The sequence below is a fragment of the Melanerpes formicivorus genome, unplaced genomic scaffold (genome assembly GCF_026170545.1).
Source record: "Melanerpes formicivorus ecotype bairdi unplaced genomic scaffold, bMelFor1.0.p_v2 SCAF_5, whole genome shotgun sequence".
NCBI lineage: Eukaryota > Metazoa > Chordata > Aves > Piciformes > Picidae > Melanerpes > Melanerpes formicivorus.
Window position 1 is genome coordinate 657,002 of NW_027142357.1, and position 18,965 is coordinate 675,966.

At 50.6% G+C, this 18,965-nt stretch overlaps 1 protein-coding gene across 1 annotated transcript in view; it reads left to right on the plus strand.

Annotated features, from left to right (window-relative positions):
* Positions 1-18,965, plus strand: part of UNC80 (unc-80 homolog, NALCN channel complex subunit) — a 196,849-nt gene that overhangs the window by 59,277 nt on the left and 118,607 nt on the right. The window contains exons 15-21 of the mRNA XM_068137866.1: positions 135-282; positions 6,671-6,819; positions 8,929-9,095; positions 10,324-10,425; positions 11,696-11,904; positions 12,960-13,066; positions 15,323-15,422. Of these exons, the coding sequence (XP_067993967.1) occupies positions 135-282; positions 6,671-6,819; positions 8,929-9,095; positions 10,324-10,425; positions 11,696-11,904; positions 12,960-13,066; positions 15,323-15,422 (982 nt within the window). The remainder of the gene's footprint in view (positions 1-134; positions 283-6,670; positions 6,820-8,928; positions 9,096-10,323; positions 10,426-11,695; positions 11,905-12,959; positions 13,067-15,322; positions 15,423-18,965) is intronic.

Below are 18,965 nucleotides of genomic sequence, written 5' to 3' on the forward strand. Positions count from 1 at the left end.
TGTCTCCTGTTACAGAACCTGCACCTTCTGCCTCCTAGAGGAGGTTACTTTAGACAGCAGAGCAGAGCACTAAGCAGGAACAAAGACTTGAAGGTGTGCTTTGGCGTGATGTGGTGTGCTGGGTGTCGTTGCAGGCTCAGAACTGCCTGACCAAGCTGTACAAACTGGATAAGATGCAGTTCCGGCAGACCATGAGGGATTATGTGAACAGAGATTCTCTCAATAACGTGGTGGATTTCCTGCATGCTTTGCTGGGCTTCTGCATGGAGCCAGTCACTGACAGTAAGTACAGCTGCCATCAGAATCATAGAATCAGCCAGGTTGGAAAAGACCTCAGAGATCATCAAGTCCAGCCTATTACCTGATACCTAACACCTCCTGACAGCTAAACCATGGCTCCAAGTGCCACATCCAAGCCTTTTTTGTACACCTTCAGGGACTCCACCACCTCCCTGGGCAGCACATTCCAGGGGTCAGTTACTCTTTCTGGGAAGAACTTTCTCCTCACCTCGAGCCTAAACTTCCCCTGGTGCATCTTGAGACTGTGTCCTCTTGTTCTGGTGCTGGTTGCCTGGGAGAAGAGACCAACCCCCACCTGACTACAACTTCCCTTCAGGGAGTTGTAGAGAGCAAGGTGGTCTCTCCTGAGCCTCCTCTTCTCCAGGCTAAACACCCCCAGCTCCCTCAGCCTCTCTTCACAGGGCTGTACTCCAGACCTCTCCTCAGCCTTGTTGCCCTTCTCTGGACATGTTCAAGAGTCTCAATGTCCTTCTGAAACTGAGGGGCCCAGAACTGGACACAGGACTCAAGGTGTGGCCTAACCAGTGCTGAGTACAGGGCACAATGACTTCCTTGCTCCTGCTGGCCACACCATTCCTGATGCAGAACAGGATGCCATAGGCCTAAAACCCCCACAGCCACCTGGGCACACTTGAATATTCCTAAGCTGTGCCATCAGAGAGAAGCCAAGCCCTTTTTGTTTTCCCTTAAAAGAGTAAAAAAAACCAAATTAGTTCATTACTCTCCTCAAAAACATAGTGAACCCTCAGCCAGTGCAGGTCAGGGGAGCTGGATCTCTTCTCATCTGACCACTGTCACAGCCCAAGCAGTGGACTCATGATGGTTCATAAGTGTGATGTCAAAGTGCAAAAACTCAGGGAAGCACTCCAGGGGTTCACTTCACTGCTGGTTAAAGCACTGCCTGGTAGAAAGGGCCCAAGGAGTGATGGTCAGTGGAGTTAAACCCAGCTGTTGGCCAGGCACCAGTGGTGTTTCTCAGGGCTCCGTGTTGGGACCACTGCTGTTTAACATCTTGATTGATGAAGACACAGAATTTGTCAGCAGTTAAGTTTGCAGATGACACCAAGTGAGGTGTCAATGATGATCTACACCAGGGCAGGGAGGCTCTACAGAGGGACTTGGATAGATTGGATCCATGGCCAATGTTAACAGGAGGAGCTTCAACAAGGCCAAGTGCCAGGGCCTGCACTTGGGTCACAACAACCCCAAGCAGTGCTCCAGGCTTGGGGCAGTGTGGCTGGAAAGCTGCCTGGCAGAAAGGGACCTGGGGGTGCTAAGGGACAAGCAGCTGAAGAGGAGCCAGCAGTGTGCCCAGGTGGCCAAGAAAGCCAAAGGCATCCTGGCGGGGATCAGCAATGCTGTGTCCAGCAGCAGCAGGGAGGGGATTGTCCCCTGGCACTCAGCTCTGGGGAGGCCACACCTGGAGTGCTGTGTCCAGTTTTGGGCACCCCAATACAAGAGAGATGTGGAGGTGCTGGAGCCAGCGCAGAGGAAGGCAAGGAAGCTGGGAAGGGCCTGGAGAAGAAATCTGATGGAGAGCAACTGAAGGAACTGGGGATGGTTAGTTTGGAGAAGAGAGGAGGCTGAGGGGAGAGCTATCTACAGCTCCCTGAAAGGAAGGAGGTTGTGGAGAGGATGGTGCTCTCACAGGTCATTAGCTGTAGAACAGGAAGGTAGAGCCTCAAGCTGCAGCAGGGCAGGTTCAGACTGGTCATTAGGAAGAATTTTTCCCCATCAAGAGTGGTCAGGGCTTGGAATGTGCTGCCCAGGGAGGCGGTGGAGTCCCCAAGCCTGGCTGTGTTTCAAGGTGGTTTGGATGTGGTGCTTGGGGCTCTGGTTTTGGGGTGATCCTTGTAGAGTAGGGTTCTGGGTTGGTGATCCTGAGGGTCTTTTCCAGTCTGAATGGTTCTGTGATTCTGTGATTGATTTGACAGTAAAACTTCAATGTTTGCCCATAAGATAGCATACAACAGGTAGGGAAAAATGAGAGGAAAAAGGGGGAAAGTACAATAAAGTGAAGAGAAAAAGGCCTGTAGGTACCTCCAATACTATGATCCAAAGACACCTCTCTGGTCCTGGTTCCAATCCTGATGCTCCTTCTGATCTTTTCTTGGTCTGGGTGGGGAAAGCTTTCCTTCAAAATTTTATTGTTACTTCTTCTTTTTGTAACCTGTCCCATTGCTAGGGAGAACTCTTTTATAGTCAGTTTCACACCTGCCTGTGTCTGAATACTGCCTCTCTCTACCCCTTGTGCCCCCTATGAGTAAGGCTTCCACGCATGCCCACGAGGAGTGCCCAAGGTGTGGCCCAGGCATGGTCTACCTTGGAGCTGGGTAGCCTTAGGCTAGGAGCTATTCACATTATAATGGTTTGTGGTTCCCTTGGCAGCCCCAGGGCTCAGTCCCTTTGGGCAGCAGTTGTGGTTCTTTGTTCTGACGAAAGAATCAAGGGCAGTGTGGCCGCCACCCATCACACTTGGCAGGTACAGATGGTTGGTACCAGTCAAGGCCTCTTCCCAGGGGATCTGCACCTGGAAATCCATGGAGACTGTATTCCATTGTCCAGGCTGAGGAGCTCCATCAGTGACTTGTTATGGAGCAGGCTGCTGCAAACTCATGTTGAGATGTGAGCCTGAATGTCAGTTAGAGTCTTTGGAATAGGGAGATCTCAGTTCCCGATGACAGCGATGAGACAGACAATGTTCTTCAGGCTGCTTCTTACAGCCACCCAGTGATCTCACCTACTAATCTTGTATCACCCAGTGCACCTGAAATGGAAGGCCTCTGTTTTCCTTCATCCTATCTGTTAGTCATAGCTCTTTAAAAACCAAACAATAACAAAACTCTTTTCATTCAGCTGTGTCTGAGGCTGGAAGCTTTCTGCTACATGAAATGACCAGGTGCCAGCTGGAATCATGGAATTGTCAGGGTTGGAAGGGACCTCAAGGATCATCCAGTTCAAACCCCCCTGCCATGGGCCCAGGGACACCTCACACTAGAGCAGGTTGCTCACAGCCACATCCAGCCTGGCTGCAAAAACCTCCAGGAATGAGGCTTCCATCACCTCCCTGGGCAACCTGTGCCTGTGTCTCACCACCCTCATGGGGAACAACTTCTTCCTAACAGCCAACTTGAATCTACCTATTTCTAGTTTAGCTCCATTCCCCCCAGTCCTATCACTCCCTGAGACCCTCAAAAGTCCCTCCACAGCTTTCTTGTAGCCCCCTTCAGACACTGGAAGGCCATAAGAAGGTCTCCTCAGAGCCTTCTCTTCTCCAGACTGAACAACCCCAACTCTCTCAGTCTGTCTCCATAGCAGAGCAGCTCCAGCCCTCTGCTCATCCTCTTGGCCCTTCTCTGGACACCTTCCAGCACCTCCAGATCCAGATGTCTAGGGGCTCCAGAACTGGACACAGTACTCCAGGCATGGCCTGTTTAAGCCAGGGTTTATTAGAGATGGAGATAAAATTGAGCACTAAACCCCACAGATCTACCCTAGGTAAGGCAGCAAATAGCAGGAACAGACTGAATACCTGCAAACTTCATCAGGGTGCTCTTGATCCCAACATCCAGATCACTCATGAAGTTATAAAACAGGCTTGGGCCCAATATTGATCCCTGAAGGACTCCACTTGTGCCTGGCTGTCAGTTTGAAAAAGAGCTTATGCCCACCCTGTGGCTATAGCCTGTCTGCCAGTTCCCCATCCATTGCACACAACTGTGCTGTTGATTTGCAGCATTGTCATATGAGAAGACCTCACCTGGAGTACTGTGTCCAGCTCTGGGCCTCCCAGAACAAGGCAGACATGGAGTGGGTCCAGAGGAGTGCCACGAGGGTGGTCATAGGGCTGGAGCATCTCTATATGGGGATAGGATGAGAGAATTTGGGACATTCAGCCTGGAGAGCAGGTGGCTCCAGGGAGTCCTTGTAGCTACATCTCAGTGTCTGAAGGGGACCTACAGGAAGGCTGAGGAAGGACTGTTTAGAAGGGCTTGGAGCGATAGGACGAGGGACAATGGTTTGAAACTGGAGGAGGAGAGATTTAGGTTGGACATAAGGAGTTCTGAAGTTCTTTAGAGGGATAGTGGTAAAATAGTGGAACAGGCTGCCCAGGGCTGTGGTTGAGGAGCTATTCAAGATCAGACTCGATGTGGCCCTGGGCAGCCTGCTCTAGTTGGAGGTGTCCCTGCTGGCTGCAGGGGGGTTGGACAAGATGACATTTGAGGGTCCCTTCCATCCTGATGCAGTCTGTGATTGTGAATAGACAAGAAGAGGACCACAGAGATGCAGCAGCCTGCAGTTCCAACTGCTTGTGCAGGTGTGTTCATCTGTAGGTAAACCTGCTTTCTTTTTCAAGTTAAAAACATTATCTCAGGTGCTATTAGAAGGACCAATCATTTCTGCATGGTCTGGCTCAATGGTTTGTCCAAATGAATGGATGCACTCAAGGATCTTAATAGGTTCTCTGACTCTGTGAACGTAGCAGCAGCTGTTTACAGAGTGCCCCTGAAGTGCTCCAGGAGCCTGTCTGGTCTAATAGCCTACCTCTGATCCTAGGCATCTCAGAGAGAAGATCAAAAAGCAAACTGTTGTGAATAAGATGCCCAGAGGAAGAATTCATCAATTGTTGACTGTCTGGGGCTTTGGAGCATGGCAGCTCCTGCAGCTTGTGAAAGTCTTTTCTCTCACCTAACAAACCTGAGCTGTTGCTTATTGTTCATAGAAACCCCTCATCCTTTGATGACTCTTTCTGGAAGCTTGCTCTCCTTGTGCACCCTGCAAACTCAGCATTCCTGTAGTTCAGAAGATTTCTTTTTCATGCTTAATCAAACATCTCTTGTCCTTTAGTGTAGTTCTTATAATTATTTGGGGGCCATCAGGTGAGGAATGAAGGCAGGAACCCTGTTGCTGTATAGCAACGAGATCCAGAAATGCAGAGGGCAGAGAATCTCAGAATCACAGAATCATGAAGTCCTTTATTGCTGCACTGTAGAATCCCCAGCAGTACAGGCTTCCAGAGTCCCACTTACAGCAGAAGTCCTGGAAGCCCTTAACAGACAAGGCAGCTAACAGAAGTCCTGAGCATATCCCTAGCAGCATCCCTACACCAAAGCCCGAGCCAGAAGTAGCTAAGTAACAGAAGCAGAAGTCCCCAGCAGCCCTAACCCCCCCCCAGGCTGTTCCTAACCTAAATCCCTATCCCAGGTGACTATAGCTCAGAGTGGCTGTGTTATATACTCTTTATCAATCCCTTAACCAGTCAAACCCAACCACATCTCTAAGCTAAAATCTTTTCCCAGTCAGAGGTGGCAGCATGTCAAGGAGGTGGCTTCTGCAGCATGTTCCAGTCCCAGGGTGCCAAGGAGAGGATCTTGTTCTTGGCACCCATGGAGTGTGATTGTTTGGCTCTAGGCAGCCTGCTAAGGAATTGGTCAGCTAAGGAACCCTGAGCTCTGCAGGCATCCAGCACCTGCCCTCAGAACAGTGGCTACAACACTTCAGAAGAGTAAATAGAAAAGCTGGAGTTATTATTCAAATGTTATGCCTTGTGCTGGACATATCTAAATGAGGGATGTGGATAAAAGGGATCCAGAGTGGTCCTGGTCTTTTCAATCCTTTTGTTTTGTTGGTTGTGGGTTTTTTTTTGGTGGGGTGGGGGTTTTATTGTTTGTTTGGTTGTGGTTTTTTTTTTTTACTACAACTGTTTCTGGAAAGATTTCATCCTTATTTATTTCACCCTTCCCTTCTGCTTTCATTCCTGCAATACTGTGTCCAGTTTGGGGCTCCCCAGTTCAACAGAGACAGAGAACTGCTGGAGAGAGTCCAAGGGAGAGTCACGAGGACGATTAGGGGACTTGAGCATCTCCCCTGTGAAGAGAGACTGAGAGCCCTGGGGCTGTTTAGTCTGGAGAAGAGAAGGCTGAGAGGAGATCTGATCAATGTCTATCAAGAGCTGAGGGCTGGGGGTCAAGTGGAGGGGGCCAAGCTCTTTTGGGTGGTGCACAGCAATAAGCCAAGGACCAATGGAGAGAAACTTGAAGAGAGAAGGTTTCAGCTCAAGATGAGGAGAAATTTCTTTGCAGTGAGGGTGACAGAGGCCTGGAGCAGGCTGTACAGAGAGGTTGTGGAGTCTCCTTCTCTGGAGACTTTCCAGCCCTGTCTGGATGCATTCCTGTGCAGACTGCCCTGGGTGATCCTGCTTTTGGCAGGGGGGTTGGACTGGATGATCTCTGGAGGTCCCTTTCAAAATTTAATGTACTGTGCTAGTGTGATACTTGCCTTTGTCTCTCGTATCTGAATCCCTTTACATGTGTCTTTAAGCCATCCTTTCTAGACCATTCTAACAAGGGGGCTTGCTTGTACTCTGCAGACAAGGCTGGATTTGGGAATAACTTCAGCACAGTGGACAATAAATCTACAGCCCAGAGTGTGGAAGGGATTATCGTGAGTGCCATGTTCAAGTCGCTGATCACTCGCTGCGCTTCCACCACACATGAGCTGCACAGCCCAGAAAACCTGGTAAGCACTTGAGGTCATGTCAGCAAAGTTACCTTTTCACTTGAGTGTCACCAGCAAGGCTTTACAGTGAAAAATTAATTCCAATAGCCAAACCCCTCAAGTGTAGCAAGCTGTGCAGTCCTAGCTGAAACATGAGGCTGGAACAATCCTCACTGCCAATACAGGCTGGGGGAGGAGGGGATAGAAAGCAGCCCTGAGGAAAAGGACTTGGGGGTGCTGGTGGATGAGAAGCTGGACAGGAGCAGGCAGGGTGAGCTTGCAGCACAGAAGGCCAAGGGCAGCCTGGGCTGCATCCAAAGCAGCACTGCCAGCAGAGCCAGAGAGGTGGTTCTGCCACTTTGCTCTGCTCTGCTGAGACCTCACCTGCAGTGCTGTGTGCAGGTCTGGAGCCCTCAATACAGGAAGGATATGGACCTGACATAGCAGGTTCAGAGGAAGGCCATGGAAATGATCAGGGGTTGGAGCAGCTCTCTAGGAGGACAGGCTGAGGGAGCTGGGGGTGTTCAGCCTGACAGGCTCTAAGTCACCTTTTCAGCTCCCTCATTTTGCAGCTTTTTTACTCTCTGATACCTCTACATCTGCTGAAGCCCACTGCAGAGCACTTTCCTGAACAGTAATGCTCCTCATTGTCTGCTGCTTCTGAGTGCACTAAAAGGAGTTTTCAGCTTTTGATCCCAGCTGTCTCAATCCACTTTTGCAGCAGGTGTGGCTCTTTTATGGACCCCCCCAAATGAAACCAAGAAGGAAGCGAGTAGTTGGTTTGGGGAAAACACTTGAATTTATTTTACAGGAGGAAAAGTTGGAAATATAGAAAAGGAGGAAGAAATAAGCAAGGGGCAGCAAAGCAAACAGAGAATTACCACCATTGATCCAGCTGATCCTGAAGGTCTTAATGAGTGGGGAAGCTTACAGCAGCAAAGGCTGAGATGTTGGAGTCTTTGGATCCAGATGAGGCCTTGCTGCTTGATAAGCGTGGAAGCTTCAAACTCTCCCTGTTGCCTCTGGGGTTTTATACCTTTCCCAGCCCCACAGGCAGTCACCCTGCCCCATTCAGCTGGGCACATTTGACTGGTGTCAGCACTGGTCCCATGGGTGGTTACCTGTGCCAGTCCTGGTCTCATGGTAACACTCCTGAGAGCAGAACTTGTGGCCTTGTCTGGTTATCAGCTGCTATTGCCACAGAACTTGTGTTAATGGTGTGACAAACACCTTGGGAAACTGCTGTGTCAGTCACCTTGTGAGAGTCCTGTCCATGAGGAGGTCCACCAAGACTTGTCCCAGTGAGTCCCAGCGTCCACTGGCTATCAGCAAGGTGTTTGTGGTCTCATAGCTAAGAAGAGATTCCTCTAGAGACAATGGTGTGAACAACAAGGATGTGAGTCCTGGTTACAGGGGGATCCAGTGTCAGCACAGAGCTTGAGGTCCTCTAGGACAATGGTGTGAAGGCAAACACTGAGGATGTGAGTCCTGGTTACAGGGGGATCCAGTGTCAGCACAGAGCTTGTGGTCCTCTGAGACAACAGTGTGAAACATTTGGGGGAGTTGAGCAACACTGAGGCAGTCAGGAGAGAAACTGGACTCCTTACAGCACCTGGCTCAGATGGTTGAGCACAGAGATTTAGGGGACAGTAGCTGGTAGCACAATCTGGAGTCTAGCATTGCCTGACTCCAGCTTGCAGCATTCCCAAGTCCTGCAGCTTGCCCAAGTCCAAGCAGCAAGTGCTGGTGCTCAGGTGCCTCCCTCTGTCCCTTAGAGGCAGCAGTAGCTGGAGGGGCAGTGAGAGCAGTTGTGAGTGTGTTTGTGTGGAGGGTGACAGAGGTGCTAGGGAGGCTGTCACTGCTGGGAAGCTGAGCCAGCTCACCTGCTGTGGTTGGAGGCTCACAATGGTGTAAGACATTTTGGGGAGGTGAACAACGTTGAGGCAATTACAGGGAGACAAACTGAACTTACCCCAGCCAGGGAGCAAAACCCTGTACAGGGTCAGGGTGTGGGACAAGAGCTGGGGGAAGGAACAGCCTGCTGAAGTACCTTACAAACTGCTGCTTCTCACTGCTTCCCCACCTGCTGCTCGCTGAATTCGTTCCCCTGCATGGTGTCTCGCCGCCCAGGGCTTGTACTGCGACATCCGGCAGCTGGTGCAGTTCATCAAGGAAGCTCACGGCAACGTCTTCCGGAGGGTGGCACTGAGTGCCCTGCTGGACAGCGCCGAGAAGCTGATTCCCGGGAAGAAAACGGAGGAAACGGAGCAGGAGCTGAAACCTCCTGGGAGCAAGAGGTGAGTGTCTCAGAGGAAGAAGGCAAATGACTGATTTGCACATGGCTGTATGGCTACTTGCACTCAATACAGACTGGGGGAGGAAGGGATAGAAAGCAGCCCTGTGGGAAAGGGGCTTGGGGATACTGGTGGATGAGAAGCTGGACATGAGCAGGCAGCACAGAAAGCCAGTGGTAGCCTGGGCTGCATCCAAAGGAGCTTGCCAGGAGATCCAGAGAGGTGATTCTGACACTTTGTTCTGCTCTGCTGAGACCTCACCTGCAGTGCTGTGTGCAGGTCTGGAGCCCTCAACACAGGGAGGACATGGACCTGATGGAGAGGGTCCAGAGGTGGCCATGGCAGCTCTGCTCCAAGGACAGGCTGAGGGAGCTGGGGGTGTTCATCCTGGAGACGAGAAGGCTCCAGGCAGACCTAAGAGCAACCTGCCAGGACCTGAAGGGGGCTACAAGAAGGCTGCAGAGAGACTGTTTGCAAAGGCCTGCAGGGCCAGGACCAGGGGCAATGGCTTCAAACTAGAGCAGATTTAGATTGGATATTAGGAACAAGTTCCTAACATCCTAACAAGTTCTGATTTCACAGAATCACAGAGTGTTAGGGGCTGGAAGGGACCTCAAAAGCTCATCCAGTCCAACCCCCCTGCCAGAGCAGGGTCGTCTAGAGCAGGTCACACAGGAACACATCCAGGGGGGTATGAATCTCTCCAGAGAGGGAGACTCCACAACCCCCCTGAGGCAGCCTGCTCCAGGCCTCTGTCAGCCTCACAGGGGAAAAAATGTTCCTCCTGTTTCCATGGAACTTCCTCTGCCTCAGCTTCCACCACTGCCCCTTGTGCTGGCATTGGGCATCCCCCAGCAGAGCCTGGCTCCAGCCTCTGGGCACTCACCCTGCACAGCTTTAGCAACAGCAATGAGGTCACCTCTCAGGCTCCTCCTCTCCAAGCTCTAGACCCCTCAGCTCCCTCAAGTTCTCCTCGTGAGGAAGATTTACCACTCCCCTAATGATTGTTGTGGCTCTGGACTCTTTCAAACAGTTCCCTATCCCTCTGGCAGTGAGGGCTGGCTTTGCATCTAAGAGCTGCTGCCTTTTTCATGCATGGTGTAGAGAGAGGCAGTAAGTTTCTGAAGAGGGGGTGCATCTCTAAAGGTGCTCTCCTGGTCATGTGTGTGTGTGACAGCTGTGAGATGAGCCATCCCCTCAGTTGAGCTGATGGTTTGTGTTGTCTGTTTAGATCCGAGGTGGGAAGTGTCATCATCGACAAAGGCCAGGCCTCAGCTGCCCCCGACGAGTGCCGTAGCTACATCTCCAGCCGCCCCATGCAAACTCCAGAGCAGTAAGTAAACACTGAATCCTTTCCTGGGTTATTGCCAGCAGCTTCAGTGGGTGGGACAGCAAGGACTATCTCTTTGGGTGGTACAGGAAAAGTGCTGAGTCTCTCCACAACTGCTGATAACATCCAGGTAATGCCTGCTTTCAATGCTACCCACCCTGGTTTGCATGGCCAACCAGCAGAGATTTTCACCTGCTCGCAGCCACATCCAGCCTGGCCTGAAAAACCTCTAGGAATGAAGCTTCCACCACCTCCCTGGGCAACCTCTTCCAGTCTCTCACCACCCTCATGGGGAACAACTTCTTCCTAACATCCAATCTCAATCTACCCATTTCTAGTTTTGCTCCATTCCCCCCAGTCCTATCACTACCAACACCCTCAAAAGTCCCTCTCCAGCTTTCCTGTAGCCCCCTTCAGATACTGGAAGGCCACAATTAGGTCTCCTCAGAGTCTTCTCTTCTCCAGACTGAACAACCCCAGCTCTCTCAGTCTGTCTCCATAGCAGAGCAGCTCCAGCCCTCTGCTCATCCTCGTGGCCCTTCTCTGGGCACCTTCCAGCACCTCCAGATCCTTCCTGGAATAGAGGCTCCAGAACTGGACACAGTGCTCCAGGTGGGGTCTCAGCAGAGTGATGGCTGTCATGATGGTCAAAAGTTCCTCAGTACACACTTGCAGAAAGCACCAGCGTAGTCCTGTTAGTATGGGGCATGTTGACCTCAAGGATATGATTTTTCATGTGCAGAAACTGAAAATTGGAATGACCTCTGCAGTGGACAAACTCCTGAGGGTAGGAGGGCTGGCTATTGTTTGCTTTGGACACTATCAAGCATGTTGTCAAACTTGATTATGTCCCACTGAGGAGAGTACATTCGCAATCCAAAATGAACCACCCTCATGGTGCAGAACTTGTTCCTCACATCCAATTCAAATCTGCTCTGCTCTAGTTTGAAGCCATTGCCCATGGTCCTGTCCCTGCAGGCCTTTGCAAACAGCATCTCTGCTGCCTTCTTGTAGCCCCCTTCAAGTGCTGGAAGGTTGCTATTAAGTCCCTCTGGAGCCTTCTCTTCTGCAGGCTGGAAAACTCCATCTCCCTTAGCCTCCAGGAATAGGGAGGTTTGGAGTGGTCTGCAGGAGGGATACCTCATTCCCCAGAGCACCCAAACTCCCCTGCCATGCAGCTCATCCTCATCCCTTTTCCCATCCCTGTGATGGGTTAACACCCACCCTTTTCCCATCCCTTTCCCCATCCCTTTCCCCACCCCTTCTCTGCCAGTGATGAGCAAATCCAAGGGGCCGTTCTGGGTCGCAAGGACTTCTGGCGCAAGATGTTCAAGTCCCAGAGTGCCGCCAGCGACACCAGCAGCCAGTCTGAGCAGGACACCTCCGAGTGCACCACGGCCCACTCTGGGACCACCACGGACCGGCGCTCCCGCTCCCGCTCCCGACGCATCTCCCTCCGCAAGAAACTCAAGCTACCCATAGGTAAATGTATGTCCCCTTCCTCTTCTCTCTATGGGTTGCATGTGCGGAGGAACACACCTGGAGGGGGGGCAAGGCTCGGGAATGGGCTGTTCAGAGAGGGTCTGGATGCCCCCTCCCTGGAGATGTTCAAGGGCAGGTTGGATGGGGCCTTAAGTAACCTGGGCTGGTTGAGAGGTGTCCCTCCCCATGGCAGGGAGGTTGGATTAGATGATCCTGGAGAAGAGGAGGCTCAGGGGAGACCTTACTGCTCTCCACAACTTCCTGAAGTTGCAGCCAGGTGGCAGTTGGTTTATTTTTGCAGGCAACCAGCAGCAGAACCAGAGGACACAGTCTCAAGCTGTGCCAGGGGAAGTTTAGGCTTGATCTTAGAAAGAAGTTCTTGCCATAAAGAGTGATTGGCCATTGGGATGTGCTGCCCAGGGAGGTGGTGGGGTCACCATCCCTGGAGGTGTTTAAGAAAAGCCTGAATGAGGCACTTAGTGCCATGGTTGGGTTGATTAGTTAGGGTTGGGTGATCAGCTGGACTTGGTGATCTTGGAGGTCTCTTCCAACCTGGCTGATTCTGTGATCTCTAAGGTTTCTTCCAGCCTAGGCTGTTCTATGATTCTGGACATATCTGCCTTAAGAAATACTGCATCAGAGTCCTTTACTGTCCAAGCCTACTGTATATTCTCCCAAGGGAATGTGGGAAATGCTGCTCCTTCCATTTTAGAGATGGCAAACTGAGGCAAAGGGAAATGGAAACAATTTGCCAAAAGTCACAGAGGGTGCCTGTGGCAAAAAAGAATATTGAATCCATGTCCCCAAAGCAGAGGGCAAGTCCCTTATCCTCACAGGCCTTGTTCCTCTCTGTAGAAGAGAAATACTCCAAATAGCATTTGCTAGACACAGAACACCTCCTTTAGAAGCACCAAGTCCTGTCTTTCCGTGGGAGTTAATACATGTAGCACATAAGGGTTGCCTTCCCCTTTCCTTCCATATACTGCAAATGCTAGTAAATAGATTCTGCTTGGAAGTGTTTTCAGGATTGTCCTGAGTGGCTTATTCTGCAACAGGGAACTGGCTGAAGCGTTCCTCCCTCTCTGGCCTGGCTGATGGGGTGGAAGATCTCCTAGATATCAGCTCGGTTGACCGTCTGTCTTTCATCAGGCAGAGTTCCAAGGTAAATGTGTCAGACCAGCTTACAGACAGCTTGGGAGGCCAACACCTGGCTAGCTTTAGCTGTCCAAGGAAACATGATGATCTGGATGAGGGGACTGAGTCCATCATCAGTAAATTTTCAGATGACACCAAGCTGGGGGTGGGTGTTCATCTGTTAGAGGGTAGGAGAGCCCTGCAGAGGGACCTTGACAGGCTGGGCAGATGGGCAGAGTCCAACAGGATGGCATTCAACAAGTCCAAGTGTTGGGAGCTGCACTTTGGCCACAACAACCCCATGCAGTGCTACAGTCTGGGGCAGAGTGGCTGGAGAGCAGCCAGGCAGGGAGGGACCTGGAGGTAGTGGTTGACAGCAGCTGAACTTGAGTCATCAGTGTGCCCAGATGGCCAGAAAGGCCAATGGCATCCTGGCCTGCATCAGGAACAGTGTGGCCAGGAGGAGCAAGGAAGTCATTGTGCCCTGTATTCAGCACTGGTGAGGCCACACCTTGAGCCCTGTGTCCAGTTCTGGGCCCCTCAGTTTCAGAAGGACATTGAGACTCTTGAACATGTCCAGAGAGGAGCAACAAAGCTGGGGAGAGGTCTGGAGCACAGCCCTGTGAGGAGAGGCTGAGGGAACTGGAGGTATTTAGCTTGGAGAAGAGGAGGCTCAGGGGAGAGCTTCTTTCTACCAGGTAGGAGGTTGTAGCCAGGTGGGGGTTGGTCTCTTCTCCTAGGCAACCAGCACCAGAACAAGAGGACACAGTCTCAAGCTGTGCCAGGGGAAGTTTGAGGTGAGGAGAAAGTTCTTCCCAGAAAGAGTAATTGGCCGTTGGAATGTGCTGCCCAGGGAGGTGGTGGAGTCCCCGTCCCTGGAGGTGTTCATAAAAGGCTTGGATGTGGCACTTGGAGCCATGGTTTAGTTGTCAGGAGGTGTTCGGTATTCGGGAATAGGTTGGACTTGATGATCTCTGAGGTCTTTTCCAACCGGGTTGGTTCTATGATTCTCCTCAATGTGGACATTACAGCCAACAAGACTTGGTCATAAAAGTCTTCAGAGTAGAGTGCCATGGGAATTTGAGAGTGGACTTCTGAGGCTCACACTGAAGACAAGGTTAAACCTAGACAGTCTTTGTCAGCTGGTTCACTCAGAGGGAAATGAAGGCTCTGCTGCACTTAGCTGAAGGTTTAATTGTTGGTCACACTCATTCCTTCTTTGTGCCTTTACAGGCTCTGGCAAAAGACCAAACCTTGAATCTTCAGCATAGGTAAAACTGTGCAGCCCCAGTGGTGGTGCTGTGGCCATCCACTAAGTTGCAGTCTTGTAGATGGTTTATGTCTAAGCAAGCAAGATCAGGAGACAGTGGTAGGGTGCAGCTTGATCCAACCCTCTGCTGTGTTGATCTGCTAGAGGGTAGGGAGGTTTTTCCAGTGGGACCTGGACAGGTCAGACCCATGGGCCAAGGCTCATTTTATGAAGTTTAACAAGGCCAAGGGCCAGGTCCTGCACCTGGGCCACAGCAACCCCATGGTGAACTACAGACTTAGAGATGTGTGGTTGGAACACTGTGACTCAGAGAGGGCCCTGATGATTCCCCTTGACAGTCAACTGAACATGAGCCCTCAGTGCCCAGGTGGCCAAGAAAGCCAATGGCATCCTGGCTTGGATCAGAAGCAGGGTGGGCAGCAGGGACAGGAGGAGACCATCCCCTGTGCTCAGCACTGCTGAGGCCACACCTTGAGTGTTGTGTTCAGCTCTGGGCCCTCATTCCAGGAAGGACATTGAGGGGCTGGGGCATATCCAAAGAAGGGCAACGATGTTGGAGAAGGGCCTGGAACACCTGGGCTATGAGAAGAGGCTGAGGGAGCTGGGGGTGTTCAGGATGGAGAACACCCAGAGGAGAAGAGGAGGCTGAGGGGAGAGCTCACTGCTCTCTGCAGCTCCCTGAAGGGAGGTTGTAGTGAGGAGGGGACAGCCTCTGCTCCTTGGTGGCAAGGGAGAGGAGCAGAGGAAATAGTTCCAAGCTGCAGCAGGGCAGGCTCAGGCTGGATGCTAGGAAATATTTCTTCCCAGGGAGGGCTCTCAGCCATTGGAATGGTCTGCCCAGGGCAGTGCTGGAGTCACCATCCCTGGAGGTGTTCAAGCAGCCTTGGAGCTGGTGCTTAGGGACATGGTTTGGTGTTGACCCTGCAGTGCTGGGCTGCAGGTTGCACAGGACGAGCTTGGAGGTCCCTTCCAACTGGCTGTTTGCTGTGATTCTGTGGTTCTGTCTTCGCCCAGGTGAAGTTTACCAGTGCAGTAAAGCTGTCAGAAGGAGGGGGGCCAGGAGGTGGCCTGGACAACGGGCGAGACGAAGAGGAGAATTTCTTCAAGCGTCTGGGTAAATGGCGCACCTGCCGAAGACACCCATCCAAGCTTCATCACACAGAAGAAAAAGATGGTTAGAAATCAGGGGTCTCGTCTCCTCTTTTGATTTCCTTTTTCATTTCTTTCCTTTTTTACCTTTTTTTCTTTTCTTTCTTTCTTTTAATCTCTCCCTTTCTGTATTTTTACCCCTTTCCCCTTCCCCCCCTCCCCCCTCCTACTTTCTCTGTAGTTTTTGTAATCCATTCTTAGCCTTCTCTGACTTTTTGGTCCCTGGAGCTCTTTTCTTTCACTTTCCTTCTTTTGTTTTGATTTAGGGAAAAACAACAACAACAACAACAAAAAAAGAAAACCTCTGGCCAAGTCAATTGAAAAGAAAAAAAAGTCATTAAAAAATCCAGACTATACAAATAAATTCTGCAAATGCAACATTTGGGCTTCCTACCTCAAATGCAATTTGATCAATAGGCTTGGAACAAAAAAAACAACCACCAATTGAATTGCTTGCTTCCAAGCACTTAGTTCCAAATCAGCTGTGTAAAGCTTTCAGTGCCTAATAGAACAAAGGGTGTTCCATCAGGCTGCTTTTGTTTAAGTTTTGTTTGTTCCCCCCCCCCCCCTTCCCCTCCTCCCACCCCACCCCCGCCCACTTTTGTGGCCATTTGAAAGTTTTAGTGAAGATAAGCACAGAAACGGGGAAACCCTGCACAAAGCTTGCTATGATGATCTCTTTTCTTCTGTGTTTGCATGTCTTACTGTCTACATACCATCCGTTAGGGGAGCTGTCCCTTCCTTCTGGCACACAAAACAGAGGAACAGCCACACTCCTGTTCCACCAGAGCCTGTTTCATTGCAATGTCTTTCCCAAATCAGCAGTGTCTGAGAAGTGACTTTATGAGTAATGCAAGCTCCTAATATCTTCTGTTTTAAAGCCTCCCTGCAGGCATTCACATGCTCCTGGCCTTAGCTCAGAACTCTTCCTTGCTCTCAGGGAGACAACCTTGGATCTTCAGGTTCTGTTGCTACTGGTTGGTTGGTTTGTTTTTCTTAAGAAACTCCAATCTGACTCCCAAAAACACACACAAAGGAGCAGATGTTTCTTTTTCACCATGATTCATTTTTCTTTTGTAGCTTTACAGTGTACTGTATTCTCTGGCATTATGTCTTTTTGGTTTTAGTTCTTGGCATTACACTTCCACACAGCATTGCCCATATTTCACCTCTGTCTGTCATACACCTGCAGTGCCCTGCATGTAAGGCACTGCTCAGGCAAGTGATCCTAGCAAAGCAAATGTCTTGCCCAGTCTAAGTTGGGCATCATTCTACCACTGCAGAAACACTGGTGGTGGTTAGCTCCTAGGTGAGAACTGTCATTCCTTGAGAAGAACAGAATGTGTCCAGGGAAGGGCCACGAGGATGAGCAGAGGGCTGGAGCTGCTCTGCTATGGAGACAGACTGAGAGAGTTGGGGTTGTTCAGTCTGGAGAAGAGCTCCATAGAGACCTTCTTGTGCCTTTCCCATATCTGAAGAGGGCTACAAGAAAGCTGGGGAGGGACTTTTTATGGTGTCAGGGAGTGATAGGACTGGGAGGAATGGAACAAAACTATAAATGGGTAGATTGAGATTGGATGTAAGGAAGAAGGTGGTGAGGGTGGTGAAACACCGAAAGAGGTTGCCCAGGGAGGTGATGGAAGCCTCATCCCTGCAGGTTTTTCAGGCCAGGCTGGATGTGGCTGTGAGCAAGCTGCTCTAGTGTGAGGTGTCCCTACCCATGGCAGTGGGGTTGGAACTGGATGATCCTTGAAGTCCCTTCCAACCCTGACAATATTACAATTCCATGATTCTATGAAGAATATTATCAGTCCAACAGTTTGTTGTAGCTTAGCAGCTGTTGCATATCCCCACAATGGAAGGGACTGCATAGTTTTCTTCATCCACCACTTATATAGAGAGTTGGTAGCCGTTGGAATGTGCTGCCCAGGGAGGTGGTGGAGTCCCCAGGGAGGGGGTTGGATGTGGCACTTGGTGCCATGGTTTAGTGGTCACGAGGTCTTGGGTATCAAGTTGGACTTGATGATCTCTGAGGTCTTTTCCAACCTTATTGTTTCTATGATTCTGTGATTCTATTGCTGAGGTTGGTGTGAAATACTTCCACCATATTTTCTCCCCTGTGGTACTAGGCACTAAGAATTGAGGGGCAGTGAGGTCTTTAAAGACTGGCACAGCTGTTTACACAGGGCTCATATCAGATGTCCTATACCGGGTTGCCCAGGGCCTCGTTGACTGTCACGACAATATGAGTAGGAACAAGTTGTTTAGGAGCAAGTTCTTTTGTATGAGGGTAGTGGAACACTGGAACAGGTTGCCCAGGGAGGTGACTGAGGCTCCCTTCCTGGAGATATTCAAGTAGAGGCTCAACAAGGCTCTGGGGAACCTAATCTAGCTGGGGATGTCCCTGCTGACTGTGGGGAGGTCAGACTGGATGAACTTTGGAGGTCTCTTCCAGCCTGGACCATCCTATGAGTCTGTGATTCATATTTTCTGGTAAGAAATATGTAACTTCTCTTTCATGTTGCTGATATGTGGCTTTGCTTCTGTCTACAGTGCCCATATTCTTGATTTAATAGCACAGGTTTAGTCTTGTTCCTGTGAGCATCAGTAGCCTTGTTCAGTATGTGTGGCACATCTTATGTCTAGACAAAATTCAGGTGATACTTGGGCTCTTTGAACTTTGGAATTGTTGTCCATAGTTTAGCCTTTTCTGAGGAAGAAGTTCTTCCCCATGAGGGTGGTGAGACATTGGAAAAGATTGCTTAGGGAGGTGATGGAAGCCCCATCCCTGGAGGTTTTGAAGGCCAGGCTGGATGTGGCTGTGAACAACCTGCTCTAGTGTGAGGAGATGGTTGAGGCCTCTTCCCTGGACAGGGCCCTGGGCAACCTGATCTAGTTGGGGATGTCCCTGCTGACTGCAGAGGGGTTGGACTGGATGAGCTTTGGAGGTCCCTTCCAGCCCAGACCATTCTCTGAAGCTATGATTCTATGTCAGGAATGGCACATAGCATTAGCAATGCTATTATAGTAGTTGCTCATGCCTGTGAGATTTTTCAGAGTGGGAGAGATTATTTGGAGAATAAATCTGATGAAGAGCAACTGAAGGAGCTGAGGATGGTTAATTTGAAGAAGAGGAGGGGAGACCTCATGGCTCTCTACAGCTCCCTGAAAGGAGGTTGTGGAGAGCTTGGTGCTGGTCTCTTCTCACAGGTCATTAGGAGGGAAGAGCCTCAAGCTGCAGCAGGGCAGGTTCATACTGGAAGAATTTTTACCCATCAAGAGTGATCAGGGCTTGGAATGTGCTGCCCAGGGAGGTGGTATCACAGTATAACTAAGGTTGGAAGAGACCTCGAGGATCATCGAGTCCAACCTATCCCCACAGACCTCATGACTAGACCATGGCATCAAGTGCCACGTCCAATCTCCTCTTGAACACCTTCCAATCTCCTCTTGAACACCTGGAGTCCCCAAGGCTGGATGTGTTTCAGGGAGGTTTGGCTGTGGTGCT